This window comes from Phodopus roborovskii, unplaced genomic scaffold (assembly GCF_943737965.1).
Source record: "Phodopus roborovskii unplaced genomic scaffold, PHOROB, whole genome shotgun sequence".
Lineage (NCBI taxonomy): Eukaryota > Metazoa > Chordata > Mammalia > Rodentia > Cricetidae > Phodopus > Phodopus roborovskii.
The window spans coordinates 25,748,510-25,768,110 of record NW_026126549.1 but is presented as its reverse complement, the minus strand read 5'-3'; the positions used below and the strand labels follow the sequence as shown (position 1 = coordinate 25,768,110).

General features: G+C 45.7%; 1 protein-coding gene across 1 annotated transcript in view; it reads right to left on the bottom strand.

Moving 5' to 3' along the window:
* Positions 1 to 17,420, bottom strand: part of Gnal (G protein subunit alpha L) — a 108,347-nt gene extending 90,927 nt beyond the window's left edge. Inside the window, exon 1 of the mRNA XM_051200803.1 lies at positions 17,030 to 17,420. Coding sequence (XP_051056760.1) covers positions 17,030 to 17,405 — 376 coding nt within the window. The 5' untranslated portion in view covers positions 17,406 to 17,420. The remainder of the gene's footprint in view (positions 1 to 17,029) is intronic.
* Positions 17,421 to 19,601: the final 2,181 nt, after the last annotated feature.

Here is a 19,601-nt window from a genome sequence, read left to right as displayed (position 1 = left end):
TAAGCCAGCAATCGGCATTCTTACATGGGATTTGCTGCAAGTTCTTTCTTGAATTCCTGCCCTGACTTCCCTCAGTGATGGATTGTGACACAGAAGCCTTTCCTTCCCAAGTTTTGGTCAGAGTGTTTTATCATTGCAACAGTAAGGCACCTAGAACAGTATACAAATATTCCAAAATCTAAAAACATCCGCAATCTGGAAAGTATTCTGAACAGGGGACATGCAACACTTACACCCCAGGCATTCAGAAAAAGCAAGCCTGACAGTGTATATGCCCCAAAGGATGAACAACGACAAAGGGCCTCTGCTGGATGTGGGAGGACCCACAGAACTGGGAACACTTCATGGGGGAAGAGAGACCAAGGCATAGATTAAACAGTGCACATTGGGAGAGGAAATGGTGTTTGTCAGGCGTGAAAGAAGGAAAGGAAAAGTGCAAAGGCCAGGGCATGTGGTTGCCAGGCGCGGAATGGACAGGAGTGAAGACCAGTCCAGAGGCAGATGAACCGGGAAAGTCTTAGGAAAGCATACACTCCCAGCAGGGCAACGTCTCCTGAGTACAATCTCTCTGGTGAAGCGGCTAGGCTTCAAAACCCTCTTCTATGCTATGACTACTTTGCAAATGGCTGGAGACAATAGGACCAAGCCCATTGGGTTGTGGTGAGAATAGTCTGAATGAGTCCATCTTCTCACAGTGTGTAGCAGGTAGTCATTTCTCAGTAAGCCTGGTAAATATCATTTAGTATCAGTTGAACAGGTACCTATCTATCTAATTCTTCAAGCCAAGGTAACATGCTGACATCCTTGAGGAAGACTTCATTTTTTTCTTTTTGTACTAGGGGAGACCCGTTCAAAGTGAGTTGTCACACATTCAACAGAGATTTCCTGGGGACCTATGTGCAGCCGAGTGATGTATGAGCTGGGGACATAAAGGCAATGGGACATGTTAGAAAACTGTTTATGACACATGCTCAATAAGAGAGTGTGCAGTGTGCACAGTAGAGGAGGAGTTGGCTTCAGGATGGAGAGAAACTGACATGTACCAGAATGTAGATGGATCTTGAAGACTTCATGGAAAAAGAACCAACCTGTCATAGAAGGGCAACCACAGCATTATCCCCCGCATCTCCCACATGGAGTCAGCAAATAAGGACAGAAAATGGACTGGTGGGGACCAGGTGCCAGGAGGAAGAGATAAGGAGGCATGTTAATGAAGGCAGAGCTTTGGTTTTGGAGACTGACATGGTTCTAAAACATGGACTTCGGGGACCTTTTACAGCAATGTAAACATGCTTAGTGTCACTGAATGGGACAATTACAAGTATTTTATTGAAATGAAAAAAGTTAATATTCAGCATGATATCAGTGGAAGACAGAGATCCTTCTTGGGAGAGATTTTTCTCCCCTCCTCCCCGCAAACAGGATCTACTCTGTATAGCACAGACTGACCTCAAACTCATGGTCCCCCTGCCTCAGCCTTTTGAGTGCTTCACCACCACCTTCTGCAGTTCTGACTTCGGAACAGCTTCGTTTTTGTTAGGCACATTTGCTTCAATTGTAGCTTCTCACTGGAGGGCTGCAGTGTACAGAAGGAAGGGCAGCCATGGGGCCCCCTGGGGGCTTTAAAATGTAGCATATTCGGGCTGGAGACATGGCTAGGCTCACAACCAAAATATTAAATGTACCACTTTTATCATTCATTTGTTATGAAGCACATTTTAAAAATTAGCTTTTATTTCTGCAGTGCTGATGGCTAAATCAAAGGTCATGTCGTGCTAGGAAAGTGCTCTACCACCGTGTTGTACCCCTAGCCCCATGAAAGCATTCAAAATGTATATATTACACACACACACACACACACACACACACACACATACACGTGTACGTATATACTACACACTTGGTGCATTGCTGGGCCTTGAGATTATAAGTGTGGACAAAATGTTATTCCCGACTTCAGATATCATAGTAGTCTAGTTAAGTAGACTAGACCTGGTATCAGGGCCTATGAATTCTATCCAGATTCCATTGGGAGGAATATAGAGGTATATGTGGTCAGTTCTATAAGTGTAGAAAACAAAATCCTTGCTTTTGCAGAGAAACTTCCACTAACCCGTGTGAGTCACCTTTCACCTCAAGTTTAAAAAGGGCAGTGGAAAGGGGTTAACTTCCTGCACCTTATTGAATCCTCACAAGATGCCCATTATCACCCATAGTTCTATCTGAAAGTCACTCGAGGGACTGGGCAGGGGAAGAGCCTCACTCTCAGGAGGACCTGGACCTTGGGTCCTCACAGACTGCAGGAAACCACCATTTTCTTTCCCGTTACAGAGGAGCAATGAACAAGCCTACTCCTCTTCCCACTCATTAGGGAGATTAATCTGCATATAATGACTGTTGAATTAATTATCTCTCTGCCCAGTTGCCTTAGCAACTGGTTTCTTTTAGAATGTGGTTTAGTTACATAGTTTAAAGCCGCCCTATTCCTCATGATGGAATATGAAATTAAACAGAACATAAACTTATTTTATCTCAGGTGCCAGCTATGGGCACTCAACACCCTAAAAGTCGCAGGGCGAATGGCAATGAGCAAGCAGGAGGGGCTGAGTGCCCATCTGTGCATTGTAGAGCTACTCACTGGTACTTTGCATTTCACGCTTCGCATTTCTTTCTGGGAATTTAAGCTAGAGCTGGGGTTGGTGGTATGGTTCAGAGACAGAAGGCTTGCTTGTGTGAAGCTGGGGGTTTAATCCCCAGCACTAGAAAGAATAAAGAGATGGGAAATAAAAGGAGAAACATAAACCACAAAGGTTGACATCCAAGAGGGTTGCTCTTATTCCAGAAACACCTTAAACAAAGGTAGGCAAGCCATACATGAGCAAGTGCAGATGAGTATGGTGTTGTGACTGATGGGAAGAAACTGCATATAAATATGGGGTGGGAGGAGGAGAACCAAAACCAAAATATGGGGATGGATGGGGGTCATAGAACAGCATGAGGCCATGCTCGTGACTAGGTCAGCTCAGGCCTCTGCAAGCCCGTGTGCCTATGTGTGCATGGCTCTGTCTGCTGAGAAAGGCAGGAAGTTAAGATTTCCCTGTAGTTGTTGGCATGCTCACAGGGAAGAGAGGATCCTTCCTGAGCTAATGGCCTGGCTTGCAGAAAGGACCTGGTTCTCAGTCCCTATTCCTAATTTGTCAGTGCCTCTGTTTAGCTGCAAACCTGTACAACTGTATAGACAGGCCTGGCACATTTTCAGGCTCTTCGGTCTCAAAAGGAAGATGAGGCAGTAGATTGGAAAGATGCAAAACCAGATAGGCAGCCGAGCCTACTGCAGTGAGCCCAAGGTCCAGCATGGTGGTGGTGAGAACATAATTCAAAAGAAGAGTGCTGGGATAAACAGTTTGCAAGACCTTAGTGCTGAAAAGTCAAGAGAGGAGGAGACAAGAAATGACTCAAGATTATTAGAAACTGGCTCCAAACAAATGCACCCAGTTTAAAGTATGCATACATCATTATTGTTTGGAACAAAGTGTTTTTCCTTGTATGTAGACCACAGTGAGTATATATATAGGAACCCCGGGTGACTGTTCAGCAACAAACACGTGCATTTTAAACATGAAATAATGTCAAGCTTATGGGGATGCTGCCAGAAGAGCGCAGGGTTGTTACTTGTTTTTGCTTTTTGGGGGTGGCCCACCACCTAGCTCCCAAATAAACCACACACAGAGAGGCTCATTCCTAATTATGAATGCCACAGACTCCTGGCTTTGAAGACTCAGTCCTGAGTTGAAGGCATTATTTCTGTAGGTACTGGAAACTTTAGGATGTGGGGGTAGCTTGAGGAAGTGGGTCACAAGGGGCATGTCCCCAAAGGGTATCTTGTCCCTGCCCCTTCATGTCTCCCTGTGTTTTTGACTGTTGTCATGAGGTGATGACGTCCACTCCTGTCACTCACTAAACTTCCTCATCGAACACCTAGAAACAAAACTAATTAACCACAGGCCAAAGCCTGTTTATTCACCAAAATAAACTTAGTTGATTTTCTCAGGTATTTGTCACAATGATAAACGCCCGTGACCTCCTCCGACACAGCATGAACTTGGATAGGCCACACAAGGGTCCCGGTGCATTTGGCAGATGTTAAAGATTCTGTTTAGCCAGAGGTGAGCCAGAAGGTCGTTTCTCTGTGCAACAGCACCACCTCGTGGACACTTTGAGGGATAACCCATTTGTGAACACAGGAGCATGTCTGTAAACACAAGCCAGCAGGCCCTCTTTTCTCTGCCTCCTGCTATTTTCTTCTAAAAACTTTATTAATTAAATTACTCTTTGACAGTTTCATGTATGTCTATAAGACACTCTTCCCTATCCTTTATTATCCCCCTCCCATCCACACCAATTCCCCTCCTCCCCGGAATCCCCATCTCACTTGTTTTCTTGTTTTTGCTTTGTGACACTTTAGAAGCTCCAGCTTCTAAAACCTCAAAGCCCAACCCCCACTGACACACTTCCTCCAACAAGGTCATACCTCCTAATAGCGCCACTCCCTATGGGCCTATGGGGGCCATTGTCTTCAAACCACCACAGACAGAGATCTTTACTTCTGAGAAACTATCATCAGGCCAAAAGAGGGAAATGGATGTGAGTATGAAATAAGCCTGTCCATTAGGGGTAGCAGGGCAGGTAAGATGAGCCACCGCTCTGTAAGCTCTTTGAGCAAACCACTCATGAAGCAGCTGCTGTCCAGTATGCTGTCCGGGGGAGGAGCTACATAGCTACCTAAGACAATGGGAATGAAAGGACATCACCTGGCTGTTACCCCCCACACGGTTTAACTCGTTCTTTTGTAGAATGAGATTCCATCATGACCAAATGAAGTTTTCTATACTTCTTGCAAAGCAGGGAAACCCCTCACCTGTCACATAAGTCAATATAGGTTCCAACAGACTAAATGTATGCTTTAGGTGAAACCGAGGACAAGGTGTTTCATACTTGTTCTAGATGGAACCTTAATGTGCTACTTTCCATGGATAGGAAACCAACCCCCCCCCCCCACAAAGCCTCAAAATGGCTGTTGCTTTAAAAAAAACATTAATATAGTCCATATTTTAACTTTTTAGTGAGTTCTCCAAAAGATGCCTGCAGGTATCAGGCTCTGCTGGTCTCTCTACAAATGCTCCTCCCACTGCCTTTCTGACCACTGGTCCTCTGTGTCTGCTGGTGCTAGTTTATACTGTCCAGTACTCTTGCCATTAGCAAGCTCATTTTCTATCTACTCAGCTAGCCATGGTTAACTGAGATCTGAAAACACTCAATGAAGGGAAGAATTCTAGAAATACATAACTTAAAACAGCTTTTAATATACTATATTATTATAGTTCTAGATATTAATTACTTTTGCACTCAGTAATGGATTAAAGTTTGTCATAGCTACATATGCATAAAGCTAAGCATGTGGAGCATGCCTATGGTTCATTGGGCATTATGGAAAATCTTGGGACTCATCCCTCCTGGGATAAAGAGAACTGCTGTATGCCACAGCTGGCTACTTCATTTGTCCCCTGCTGGAGGCTGTGCCCTCCCCCCACCCAGACAAGTCTGTAAGCAGAGTCTCAGAATCTGGGACATGTAACTACTGAATTCCTATAATGGCCAAGCCAACAGTGAGTAGGTCAGAGGACAGCTCAGGTGTCTGTCTCAATACGCATATTGTCCCACACATCAAATGGCTGACTGATTTATGACAGCTGTTCAGTCTTTAGGGCGATGCTGGTTTTGGCTGTATCCCAGACTTCCTTCTCAGCATACAGAAGCTTGTGGTTTGCCTTCTCTGGCCTCCGAGGTGCAGGGGAGGGTAAGGGCTGTTTAACACACCTGCTCTGTGGGTCCTGCCCACAGAACCTGCTGTATGGCTCCACTACTGTGCTGGTGAGATGAACATTTACACATTTCTGCAAGTCACCTACTTCCAGAGAACTCTCTTTCCAGGTGGGAAAGGACAGAGGGCTTTTGGTGTCTGCCCGGGGCACAAGAAACCTGGCTGCCAGTGTAGAGGCACAGCAGATGCATTAACAGCTTCTTCAGATAGCAATCCAGAGGGAACGGCAGGACAGTGCACTGATTTGCCCACATCAAAATTGCTATAGCAATTGCTTCTACCTTTCCTACATTCCCTACTAATACTATATTTGAGGAAAGGGAAACATGATTTTGGCTTTGTAAACATAGTAGGGGCTTGTTTGCATGCTAGCTAAGCACTTTACCACTGCAATAAATCTCAGCTTTAAAAAATTTGAGATTAAAATTTAATTACATAATTTTTACTCTTCTCTTTGTTCTTTCCAACTCTCCAACCATGCTTTCTCCCACATCTATCTATCTATCTATCTATCTATCTATCTATCTATCTATCTCTTTTCATATACATATATATGTATACATACACACACACACACACATATATATATATATATGCACATATGTATATGTGACCTGTTAGTCTACATGTTACTTGTAGGTGATTGAAGGGATTGAAGGGATCACCAATCAATGCGCTCTTTCTTCCCTGGGGAAGATTATTTCTTCTACTCTTAGTATTCCTTAGCTGCCTGAAGTTTTTGTTTTGTTTATAGTTGAAGCCCCGTGAGATTGAGACCCTTCCATGTTAGCGTGGTTGAGTCTTTAGGCTACCATGTTGATGAGGCTTCACAGGTACACTCTCTGACATTTCTATGAGACACAGCAAACTTCCTGATCCTCTGGCTCTTACAACATTCTGTACCCAACTCTGCTATGATCCCTGGGTGCAGGAATTTTGTCGATATAGCAGCCTGCCCTGAGCACCTGTTTTAGTTTTCTATTGCTGTGATAAAATACCATGAGCAAGGTAACTTAGAGAAGGAAGAATTTGTTGGGAGATAATTGCAGAGGGTGAGGTAATAACTGTCACAACGGGAAGCGTGGCAGATAGAACCATGGCGGGGGGGGGGGGCAGGGAGGAGTGGGGAGGAGAACTGGCATGGGGTTTTGAAACCTTAAAGTCTGCACCTAGTGACACACCTCTAACAAGACCATATCCTCATCCTTCCTGAACAGCTGCACCAACTGGAGACCACAGAGCCACACAGTCTCTTGTCCTCTGCAGTTCGACCAGTTGCATTTTTCTTTGTCTGACTGCTGCAGAGACATTTGATTGGAGTGTGGGGTGGAGTGATACCTATATATATTTGTGGAGATAAGAATATTTAAATGTCCGTGCCTGTGTGTTGTGTGCAGTGCCCATGGCGGCCAGGTGGGTTCTGGGAACTGAAATCGGGTCCTAAGGCAAGAGCAGTCAGTGATCTTAATCACTGAACCACCGCTCCAGCCCAGGAAAGTTCTTTAAATGCTGCATTTAAAGAACTTATATTCATAAGCCGTGGCTTACAACAGCCAAGAGACGGTCTCTCTTGTCTTGGTTTAGTGAACTTCCCTGGCTTGGTTAAGAGGACAGACTTGTGCTTGTGACCCTGAGATGCGCTTCTCAGAGTAACTCCTAGCTCCCCGCTCTAGGGTTCTGTTTCCTCTTCCTTCTCACTAGCTCCTTCGCTCCAGATCCCAGTCCAAGGACATAACCGAGGGCAGATTATTTGACAGACTTAACCTCTCAGAACTGCCCTGATTAACGGCAGAGTTGAGCAGATGGTCCAGAAATTTCCCACCTGTCCCCTGCCCTCCACATGTACACACGGCCTGCCTCACCACCATTCCCCAGAGAGGCGCATTTGGTGTCATGAAGTGGCCAGACAGACACAGACCACTCTGAGTCCGCAGGTGGAGTGTTCCGTTTTCCTGGCCATTCGCTGGTTTTGGACAAAGGAGCAACAACACATTCTCCCTGGCAGCACTGGCTAGATCAACAGATCGACTTCACTGCCCTAAAGATGTCCTGGCTCCCCTGGCCCTACTACAGGGGCCTGAAGCATGGGATGGTTTCACTGGCCCCTAGACACATGGAGCCACTGTGTCAGTGGATAGGATCTCATTTTCACATTTTTCCCCTATCCTTTCCTTTCCTTTCCTTTTTTTTTTTTTTTTTAGAGAAAGAATTGCCTTCAGTTTGAGATTACCCCTTTCCCCTCCTGATACTGCTAGTGCTAAGTGTGCTGTGAAATAAACAACAGCCCTTGTGGGTGGGTTTTTTCTTTTTTTAAACATTTTTAAAGATTTATTATTCATTTGAAGTATATGAATGTTTTGTTTGCATATATATATATATATATATATATATATATATATATATATATATATATATATGCATGCACCATATTCGGGACCAGTGGCCACAGCGGTCAGAAGAGGGTGTCAGAATTCCAGGGTTCCAGAATTCTGTATGATTGAGAATCCCCCTGTGGGTGCTGGGAAGTAGACCGGGTTCTTCTGCAAAAGCAAGCGTCCTTAACCACGGAGCTACCTCTCCAGCCCCAATCCTTAAAAAAAAAAAAAAAAAAAAAAAAAAAAAAAAAGCCACATGTATTCTCATTTAATTGTCAGTTCTATGGTTCTGGTTTCACTGCCCCCTATCCCCAGTGCTGGGGACTGACATGAGGGCCACCTGCCTGCTAGGCTAATGCCTAGAGCTACGCCACCAGCCCCCAGAGCGGGGCATCTCCTGATGACCATTTTCAATGTCACCGTCTACCATCAGGCCTCAGTACTTAGGTCTTGTCTTGCTTGTCTTGGAAAACATACATGCTTGTAGACTTTTAAGAGATGGAGCTGGTCAGGAAGTTACCTGGGGAGTTACCTGCCATAGAGGGATCAAGGCTGAGCCCATCCATACCTTGGGGCTCACTCAGTGGCTGTAAAACCATCATCCAAGCAGAGACAGGTTACCCGGAGGCCACCAGTGCAGAGCTGGTGTATTCTCCCAACCTCTGGTCCTTGGCTGCCCATTTCATGTGTACTCTTCTTCCAAGGTGGCTCCTCCTTGGCAGTGGGAGCAGCTTGGGAGGGACAGTGCCGAGCTTTCCTGTCTCCTTTGAGGCAAATGTTTCCATGTCCTTTCAATCTTCCAGAATTGACCAACCTGGGACCCACAAGCCCAATGGGCTTCTTTTCAGTCCTCATTATCCTTGAACTTGCTCAACTGCTGGATGTTCCTTCTTCCCCAAAATCTTTCTTTTCCCAGAGAGGCACGGAACCACACAGCTGGCCAATCTACTATCACCCACATGTCTGCCATTCTTGCATCGTCCGTCTGTGTTCACCTCATACCTCATGGCATGCTGTTACCTTCCAGGGTTATGTAGTGGTACAGACAGCCTGGCTTGATTCCTTGCTCTGTTACATGAACATGGGACCTTGCATGAACATGGGACCTCATGGGGCATTCTAGGGTGGATGCTGCTCACCCAAGTTCAGCTCCTGGCAGAGGTTAATCATCGTACTAAAGCAAAGCAAAGCAAAGCAAAGCAAAGCAAAGCAAAGCAAAGCAAAGCAAAGCAAAGCAAAGCAAAGCAAAGCAAAGCAAAGCAAAGCAAAGCAAAGCAAAGCAAAGCAAAAGCAAATAAAACTAGACCAGATATACATAGTGTAATGATTCAGGCATTACGCTGGCCTGCCCCTGTCACCTGGCAGAATGCACTCAGGCAGTACTCTGGTCAGCCCAGGGTTCCATGAGTACTAATCTGCAGGCAGGTGTAAAGGACCCCTTTAAAAGATAGACCCCTGCCCACTTATGCTCTTTTTTGCTCTGCCTTTTGCTCTTGCTCTTCTCACCTTTCTCTCCTCTTATCTCTCAGTCCCTTCCCCCTCACTCCCCGTTCTAAATAAACTCCTCATTCAAGCTCTATCTGCCTGGCGTGTTGTTCCCTCTGCCCTGGTCACCCTCACCTGCTATGGAATCTGCTATGCTCTCCCACATGGTCCCTTACCTTGGGACCCCCACTCAGGACCCCCACCCACTTCTCCAGCTTTTACTCCTATAACTGTAGCAGAAGAACAACACACATCTTTGTTGGGGTTTCTATTGCTGTGATAAAACACCAAGACCTAAAGCAACTTGAGGAGAAAAGAGTATATTATAGCTTGTAGTCTATCATCCAGGGATATTAGAGCAGGAACTTGGAGGCAGGAGCTGATACAGAGGCTATGGAGGGGTGCTGCTTACTGGCTTGATCCCCCCAGGCTTTCTCAACCTGCTTTCTTATACCACTGAACTACATGTTCAGGGGTGGTACTTCCTACAGTCAGCTGAGCCCTCCCACACCAATCAGCAATCAAGAAAATACCCCTAGACCTGTCTACAGGCCAATCCTATGGAGGTACTCTCTCGATTAAGATCCCTTCTTCCCAGATGACCCCAGCTCAGGTTAAGGTGACATAGAAACTAGCCAGCACAAACATACAAATAAAAAAGTAGACTTGAAAAAAAGTGGCCAAGTGCATAGTGATGGAAAGTTCTCACGTGACTTCACTCTGACCTTCTGGGGAGGCTAAAGTGACACCAGGATTCTGGTAAAAGACCACCAGTGACTGTCCCTGACCAGATTAAACAGGGGTCTTATCCACAGTTTACTTCAAACAGAAGAATGATCGAAATAGCATCAGACAAAGATGTGGGGCATGAGGGCTCTTCGGGGTTAATGTCCATCTGTCAAAGAAAGGCACGGGAGAGAAGCCAATGACAACTGGCTTCTAATAATGCCACAGACTTGCTGGAGGAGAGCACACTAGCACAGAGGGCAGCTTTGCTTGTTCTGTGTGTTCAAGTAGATTAAATATTTTGGTAAGTAGTGCTGTGGCTTTGGTATGGTTTGTATATGTCATTTTATTTTCTCCTTCCTTCTTCCCCTTCTCTAGTTTTTCCTTTCCTCCTTTCCTTTCTTCTTTCATTCTTTCTTTCTCTTTCTCTTTCTCTTTCTTTCTTTCTTTCTTCTTCCTTCCTTCCTTTCTTTACCCCTCCTCTCTCTTTCTTTTTTCTTTTGAGACAGGGTCTTGCTAGGTAGTTCTGGCTGGCCTGGAATTCACTTTACTGCCTAGGCTGGCCTCAAACTCTTTTGATAATTGTACTTCAGCCTCCATAAGGGCTGGTATTGTGTGTGCCACCATGAACATCTCTGAGTTTATACCTTAAGATTCATGTGTTGAATTGAAAATTTGAGGTATTAAGAGAGTAGACAGTACAGATCTGGTGTCTAGAGGTGGGGCCCGTAGGAGCTGTTGAGAATCTAGATGAGGTTGTTAGGGTGGGTTCTCATGGTGGAGTAACCAAGGGCTCTGTAAGAGGACGGAGAGAGGCCAGGACAGCTGCTCTCAACTCTTCCCTTATCTTCTCTCTCTTCTCTCTTTTCTCCCCTTCTTCCCCCCCACCCCATGTCAAGACTGAACCACCTTGAGAACACCAAGAGGATAACAAATAGAAATCACCAGATGCAAGCCCTTCAACATTGGTCTTCAGAAGTATAAGTCACAGTAAACCTCTCTTTGTTATAAAGTTTCTTGGTCTCAGTTATTTCATTATAGTATTTCAAAATGGAATAATACATCTATCTAGTCAATATTTTTAATCGGTATAGATCCCAGCTTGTCATCAATAGGCCTTCTTAGTGTGGTCTGGGGGAAACCAGAGGCAAGAGTTAGCTAACCATGGGTTGGTCATGTTGACTGTGGCTCACAAAAAATATAAGCTGATGGTTAAAAAATAGTCTTGCTGAGTGTGATAGCATACACCTTTAATCCCAGCACTTGGGAGACTGAGGCAGGTGGATCTCTGAGTTGGAGGATAGACAGAGCCACATAACAGGCTCTCTAAAAAATTACTCATCAGATGAAAACTGATATTTCCATCTTATTCTAGGAATTCATAGCACCTGACCACTGTGGGAACCAGCATAGGTCTGACAGGGGATCAAGGAATTAAGCTGCCTCTGCTAAGACATGCATACACTCTCTGCTTTAATTGCTGGTTAGGACACAATTTTTACATTTTCTACCCCAAATTCATATATTGAATTATAATCCTTAGCATTCTTTTGCCGTAGAGCCCATGGAGGTAACTAAGGTAAAATGGGGTCATAAGGCAAGATTCTAATCTGATAGATTTGGTATCTTCATAAGAAGAGGAAACAGAAGAAAGCCACACACACACACACACACACACACACACACACACACACACACACAGAGAGAGAGAGAGAGAGAGCGAGAGGGGGGGGTTTCAATAGCAAACGCCATGTGAAGGATGCTGTCCCCAAGACCAGGATCCCACACTAGAAAACAGCTCTGACAACAGCATCAGCAGCACCTACACCACGGACTTCCTGCTTACAAAGCTTAGTTATCTCAGGTCCCTTCCCACGGCCTGTGCTCCACATCCAGTCACTGTCCCCTTCTCCACACCTCCCAGTTCCTACCACGCTGTTCAAATTTGACTCCTTCACATTCACACCCCATCCCTGAACCCAGTCATGTATTCCTGAAAAAAAAAATGTGCCCCTAAGAACAAAACAGGGCCACACCCTACAACCAAGAGGTCCCGACTGTCCCAAGGATGCCTAGACATTTGTGTTGTTGCTGGGGAACCTTGCTGAGTGCTGAATGGAAGAGAGTCAAGGAGTCTGATGAACCTTATGGTAGAGCTGGACCTTGGGATGACATCCTGGCCTGAGTAGTTATTGTGTGTGGGGAGGAGAGCATCCTAAACACAATAGGCCAGGACAGAGGGGCAATGAACCAAGCAACACTCCCCTGAGTCTGTGACCCTTGTCCCTAGTGCTGGGCTCTCAAAGTTCCTGTCTAGGGTCAATAAAGCAGTGGGCAAGCAAAAGCAAAAACTCACTGGCAAACACAGGAGCAAAGAAGCAGACATCTGAGATCAAGCGCCCACAAGTCTGAGCCAAGACTTCTAGTCAAGTCCATTCGAAATTGTAACAAATGCCAACAACCTTTCCATATGTAACTCAAATCTACTAAAAATGTCTAATCATTCCAGCTTGGTATAACATACATACATACATACATACATACATACATATATATATATATATATAAAATTGTGATTAGCTAGGTTTTCAAGACTGGTGCTGGGGACTCAGGGCCAGTGCCTGCTACCACTGAACTAATCTTAGACCTGGGTTTTCCTGTAGTTAACATTGGGTGGAAGATGCATTGTACTCCACAAAATGAGTCATTTGTGCTAATGCCACTCAGATTAGATATTGATAAAAAAGACCATATTAGGTTATGAGATAGTCTTTTAAAGAGAATAACCACCAAAAGTGTGCTAAAGAAATTTATGCTGTAGAGCCCACCAGAGCATTCTCCAGAGACCATCTTCCACTTCCTTTTTACAAAACAATCCTTCATAATTTATCACAAATCAAGCCTTTTCTGCTTCACATGTTTCTGATGGTCATGCTTCTGGAACTGAACCCAGAGCCTTGAAGATACTAAACCCCATTTCTATTATTTGTAGGAGTTATGTTTGACTAGTCAGTCACTAGAAAACCTGGAGAGATGGCGCAGTGGTTAAGATAATTTGGTATTCCTCCAGCAGACCTGAGTTCGATTCCCAGAACCCACATGGGAACTCATAGCTGCTTGCAATTCCAGTCCCCAAGCATCTGATGTCATCTATGTCTTGCCTCCAAGGGTACTGGATGCACAGACATATACACAGATAAGTAACATATAGATAGAATACATTAAAAAACTTGTTACTCATAACTCATGACCTTACTTTATTAACCTATTTCTTGAGAGCATAATTCTCCCCCTTTTGAATTTGGAAATTTGACCAATTAAACAAATTGAAAGTATGTGTGGACACCGAGCTCTTATTTCAAACATGAAGCGATAAGCTATGAGACAATGTCTTGAAAGAGTACAGTCTTTAAAAATTTGTTATAGGCAGTTGAAATTTATTTTGCCTTTCAAAAAATGTAACACCCATGCCCCCAACTGTGATTCAAAATAGGCACGAAATTTTAAACATAATTTTGTATTCCCAGGCCCCTAGAAAAATTTACCTTCATATTCTAGAAGTTGGCACCAGAGAGCAGAAGTCTGAAGCTTTTTGCTCTCTTCCTTTGAGGTAACTGTTATATTTGGTTTGGGTATAAGGTAGTTAACTCCATCTGCAGTTTGGTGTGTGCCTACAGTTTTAGTTATTCTCAGTTAACAGTGGTTAGAAAGTACCAAATAGGGGCTGGAGAGATGGCTCAGTGGTTAAGAGCACTTGACTGCTCTTTCAGAGTCCTGAGTTCAATTCCCTGCAACCACATGGTGACTCACAACCATCTGTAAAGGGATCAGATTCCTTCTGGTGTTCATGAAAAGACAGGGCACTCATAGACATGAAGTACATGAATCAGTAAGTCTTTTTAAAAAAGAAGTATTAAATGAAAAATTTCATAAATAAACACTTTTAAGTTTTCAATGGCCCTTCTAATTAACACAACGAAATCTTGCGTGAACCACTCCCTCCTGCCTAGGAGGTGAATCACCCCTTCTTACAGAGTATCCACTGTTTATGCAACTTGCTTGTTAGTTATCTAGTTTTGATCTACTGCTGTGAAAGAATATTATTTTAAGGTGTGTTACTTTTGTTTATGCTGCATTTGTTTAACTATGTCAAGCTGTGATTATTTGTGTCTAAAACACCTGATGATCTAGTAAAGCGCTGAGTGACCAATAGTGAGGCCTGAGCAATAACGGGTGGGGCTGGCAAGCAGAAATTATAAGTAGAAGAGGAAACAAAGAAGAATGAGACAGAGAATAAGGAGAGGAGAACGGCAGGGGCCAGCCACCCAGAATCCAGCTACACAGTAATCTGCGGAGTAAGAGTAAGATTTACAGAAGTAAGAGAACAGGAAACGCCTAGAGGCAAAAGGTAGATGGGGTAATTTAAGTTAAGAAAAGCTGGCTAGAAACAAGCCAAGCTAAGGCCAGACATTCATAAATTATAATAAGTCTCTGTGTGATTCATTTGGGAGCTGGATGGCAGGCCCCCAAAAGAGAAAAAACAAATTACTTCATAAAAATTATAATGGGAGACAAGTGGAAAGGGTGCTAACAAGGGAGGCATGTTTATCATACAGTGTCAAGAATGTAAAGACCACCTAGGAAAATTTTTCCTCTCTCTATTAACAAGCACTGCCTGGGGCTGAGATGTTTAGACAGTTTCTTCAGGTGCTGACCTGTCAGTGAGCCTTTCAGATCCCTGGTCCTCTGGACAAAGCGCAATGTAAACATTCATGTGTCTGATTATGCATACACCTTTGTGGGTATGGGCAACATCTATGATGCCCCGGTATTCCAGACATACCAAACTCCCGTGTCATTTACCTTTATTTCATCTCAGAGAAACTGTATCACCTCACAGCAGTATAAGAAGGGTCAGTAAAGCACAGTAAGATTCAGAGAGAACTTACATTCATCTGACATTTATTACATTTATTATGACATTCATTAAGTTTCCTATTAGTTGTTCTTAGTCTTTTTACTATGCCAGATTTACATATTAAACTTCATCATAGGCATGTATACATGGGCAAAGCATAGTATGTAGAGGGTTCTATACATGATTTCCATTATCCATAGAGGTTTGGAAATGTGTCACCTGAAGACAAGGTAGGAATCTCATGTTTATATTTTGTTTGCTTCAAGAGAAAAATGCAGACATTTCACCACCATACAACAGCTAGTTTTGTTTTAAATTATTCATTTTTTTAAAAGGTGGGTGAGTCTGTTTAAACTGTTTAAGAGCTACATTGATTTGTACACCGGTTTTTTACTTTTCATGGCATAGCCCCTCCCTACACACAGCAGAGCACAGATGCCAGCCATTCCTCCTGACACAGCTCACCAAGTTGTATCAAATTCTGACATCTTAGCTCCCCCCCCCCCGAAATCCAAAAGGTGACAAGTAGTACTAAGAATTCACGATTCAGAGCCAGGACTTGCCAAACTTGATAACCCGAGTTCCATCCCTGGGACGCACAAGTTAGTAGGAGAGAAGAGACTCACATACAGATAAATAAATGTAATAAATTTGTAAAACAAAACAAAACAAAAAAACTTTATGAGTTAGGTGATGGATGGATGACACTAGATGCTCATGCATGAGGACCTGGGTTTGGATCCCAGCATCAGTGAAACCCTGCAACTCCAAGGCTTGGTGGGTCCAAATCTAGGTCTCTGAGGATCAAGGGACAAGGTGATAGAGCAGAACTCCCAGTGTCGTCCTCTGGTCTCTCTCTGCGTGTGCAGATACACCATGCACAGAGACATTCAGGGATCAGATAGGCAGGGATTCATGACTTATTTCCCCTTTTATTGCACAGTTGGCTGCACAGAAAATGTTTTCTGGCTGTTAGCTAATAAGAACACATTTATGCTTGCTAAAACTCAACTCTGAAAAATATCAGCGAACTTCCAAATGCTGGCAGGTTTATGTCCACTTTATTACAGTCGGTGAAGGAATATTGAGGCTGGGGGGCGGGGCATATGGTGAGAGCAGACAGGACCTGCCACTCTCTTAGGCTGCTGGCTCTGAGAAGATCAAAAAGCGCCCCAGCACTGGTAAGGCTTCTACAACAACCGTGATATGGACAACGATGTGGTTTCTCAACAACCTGCACCGTACACGTATCCAGCTCGGCTTAAGACTATTTACGATAAAAGCTTTGTGGTCTAGCTAAAAGGCTTTCTAAGTCTCCCTTTATTGGTGTTCTTAGAACAAATTAAGCTTCCTGGACTGTGGCAGGAAATGGAGGACTAAGATGAGATATCCCTGTGGAGTTCAAGCTGCGGAAATCAATGGACCAGGGGGCGGAAATTTCCCAGAGAGGGTCATTAATTAGTAATCGGTGAGCCACTGGCCCCGGGTCACGAGGCAGCGGACTAGAGCGAGATCACCCAGCAGCGACGATGCCATTTAAATGTCAGGGTCAAAAACATTCTGTTTGCAGTGTCCACACGTGACAGTTCCCAAAGCAGGGTCTTTCCCGAACACTCAGCTCCGGCGCCCTAGGTACACACTTACCCAGCAGCAGGAGCCGGTGCGTCTGCTGCAGGTCGCGCTTCTGCTCGCGCAGCATGCGGTCGATGCCGCGGCTCACTTTCCTTGCTTCCTTAGCTGCTTCCCGCTCCTCCGCTGCGCGCAGCTGTTCCTGTTGCCGCCGGCTCTGCAGCTCCACAGAGCCTGCGGGGTTCCGGCCACCGCCTCTCCGAAGCAGGGTCCCCGCCGGAGTCGGGGCTGAGGCTTGGGCTGGGTCTGGGGCCGGGACCGGGACTGGGACCAGGGCCGGGGCTGGAGAGATGCTGAGCTGCGCTTCCTCCACTTGGGGATCTGAGGGGGCGCAGGGGGTGTCCCCCGAGCTCCCGAAGAGCAGCGGTCGCAGGCTGTAGCACAGGCCCATCGGGACGCGGGGAACGGGGAGGTCTCTCGGGTCAGACCGCAGGTCCCACCGAAGCGCGAGTCTGTGCTGCACTCGGACCCTGGGATGCCAGCTGCTGGGCGTGGCTGCTGTGGGTCCGGCCCGAGGGCCACGGCCCCTCACTGCCCAGGGGGGACATTGTGCTCGGTCTGCACGTCCTGGGCGGGTGCTCTCACCTGAGAGCGCCGCGAGCTGGCAAAGCTTACCCAGTTGCCCAGCTTTGGCCAGCCCGGCCCCATTACCGTAAATGCCGCCGCGCAGTCTGCTCACATTACCGTAAATTCTGCCTTCAATGGGAAGTATTACTGCCCTGGCTGCTTACCAGGCAGAACTACTTGCTCGGTAGCAAGGGCGATTAGTTTAAAGCTAGCTGAAGCTGAGAGAGATCGAGTGACCCACGGTGCCGGGGCAGGATGGAGCCTTGTTAAATGCTGTTGAAAATGTTAGTTTTTGGTGGCACTTTCTATGAGTGAGCATAACTCTCGTACTGGCTAGTTTTGTGTCAACTTGACACCAGCTGGAGTCATCAGAGGAAGGAGCTTCAGCTGAGGCAATGCCTCCCTCCATGAGATCCAGCTGTAAGACATTTTTTTTCAATTAGTGATCAATGGGGGAGGGCCCAGCCCGAGAAAGCAGGCTGAGCAAGCCATGGACAGCAAGCAGTACACAGCACCCCTCCATGGTCTCTGCATGGGCTCCTGCCTCCAGGTTCCCACCCTGCTTGAGTTCCTGTCCTGACTTCCTTCAGTGTCCTCCCCAAGTTGCTTTTTGTTCCGTTGCAACAGTAGAAATCCTAACTAAGACACCTCCCAAGGGTGGGTAGGAGAGACTCTTGGATAGCAGTGGGTAGAGCCTTCCCTTAACTGTGGGTTTGGAGCTGGGAAGCTTTAAACAGCCAGCCTGTTATATACACTTGAAACCCTGTGACACAAACTGATCAGATGATGGGCAGCTGAGGCCAAGACTCCTTCGTGAGGCTTGCTCCAGTCAATGCCACTGCAGACTACCTGAGCCAGCTTTGGAAGGCAGAACTCTAGCCAGATAGGCTGTGGTGACTGTTAAGATGACCTGGAAGCTCTTTTCATTTAACACAGGAGGGAAAGCAGTAAGACAGGCTAGTGCTGGGAAACTGGAGGCTGTGCTGCCATCCATGAAAATACAATTCTTCATTTACATGACACCGCCTTACCACGGTTGCCTCTGTGCTATGTAAATAGATGGTTCAGCTACTTTTCATGCTGCCTCCTTGGTGCTGCATCGCGAGGCCTAATGAAAAGGATTCTCCAAAATGGTCTTTTCTTGCCCATCATAGGTATATAAAGCCAGCTTAGCTGGGAACGGCAGTGGCGACAGGCAGCTGTGGCAGGAAGACAGCTGAAGGGTTAGGGGAGCGACCACCAGCAGCTCCTCTGGCACAGTGGCATGTGGGATGAGGTAGGGCAGAGGTGGGAAGCTAAGGTTGGAAGGAGGGAGGCTGTGAAAGATGGTAGCTCTTCGGGGCTGCGGGGCTGCGGTCACTGGAGATGCCCACCACCCAGGGTTGAGGATCCAGACACTCAAGTCCTGCTTGAGGGCTGTAATTTCCTGGTCATTGGAGGGTAGGAGTTGAGTGTCTCAACAGGAGGTGCTTGAAGGCCCTAATGCTAGCTGGCACTCACTGCTGCTGACTGTTGCTCTTGCTGTCACTTAAGAGCAGAAAATGTCATTGGAGGCACAGTGCCAGGCTGCTGATTGGTATGTTCCTGGAGCCCAAAGTCTCTGGCTTCTAAGACCTGGGACCATAAGTCAAATTTAGAAGGCTAAAGGTGTCAAGATTGTTATTATGGGGACAGAGGGAGGATTCTTTTTTTTTTTTTAATCATTTCAGGTTCTGATATTGCCATATGATTGCATCATTTGCATCATCCTCCTTTCCTCTTTCCTCCCTCCAACCCCACCCAGTGAACCCTCCCTTGTTCATTCAAATTTATGGCATCATATTATTATACACACACAGCCTACCCAAGCCACACATGCCCAGGCCAGGCCAGGAACTCAAACTGGACAGGATCCTGGAGGCAGGAACTGATGCAGAGACTTCCTTCATGGTCCTCCCTAACTTGCACCAGTAAGGAAAGGACAGCGCAGCAGAGTCAGCTGCCTGAGCCAATGGGATCTTGGGAGAGGGTATAAAGGCAG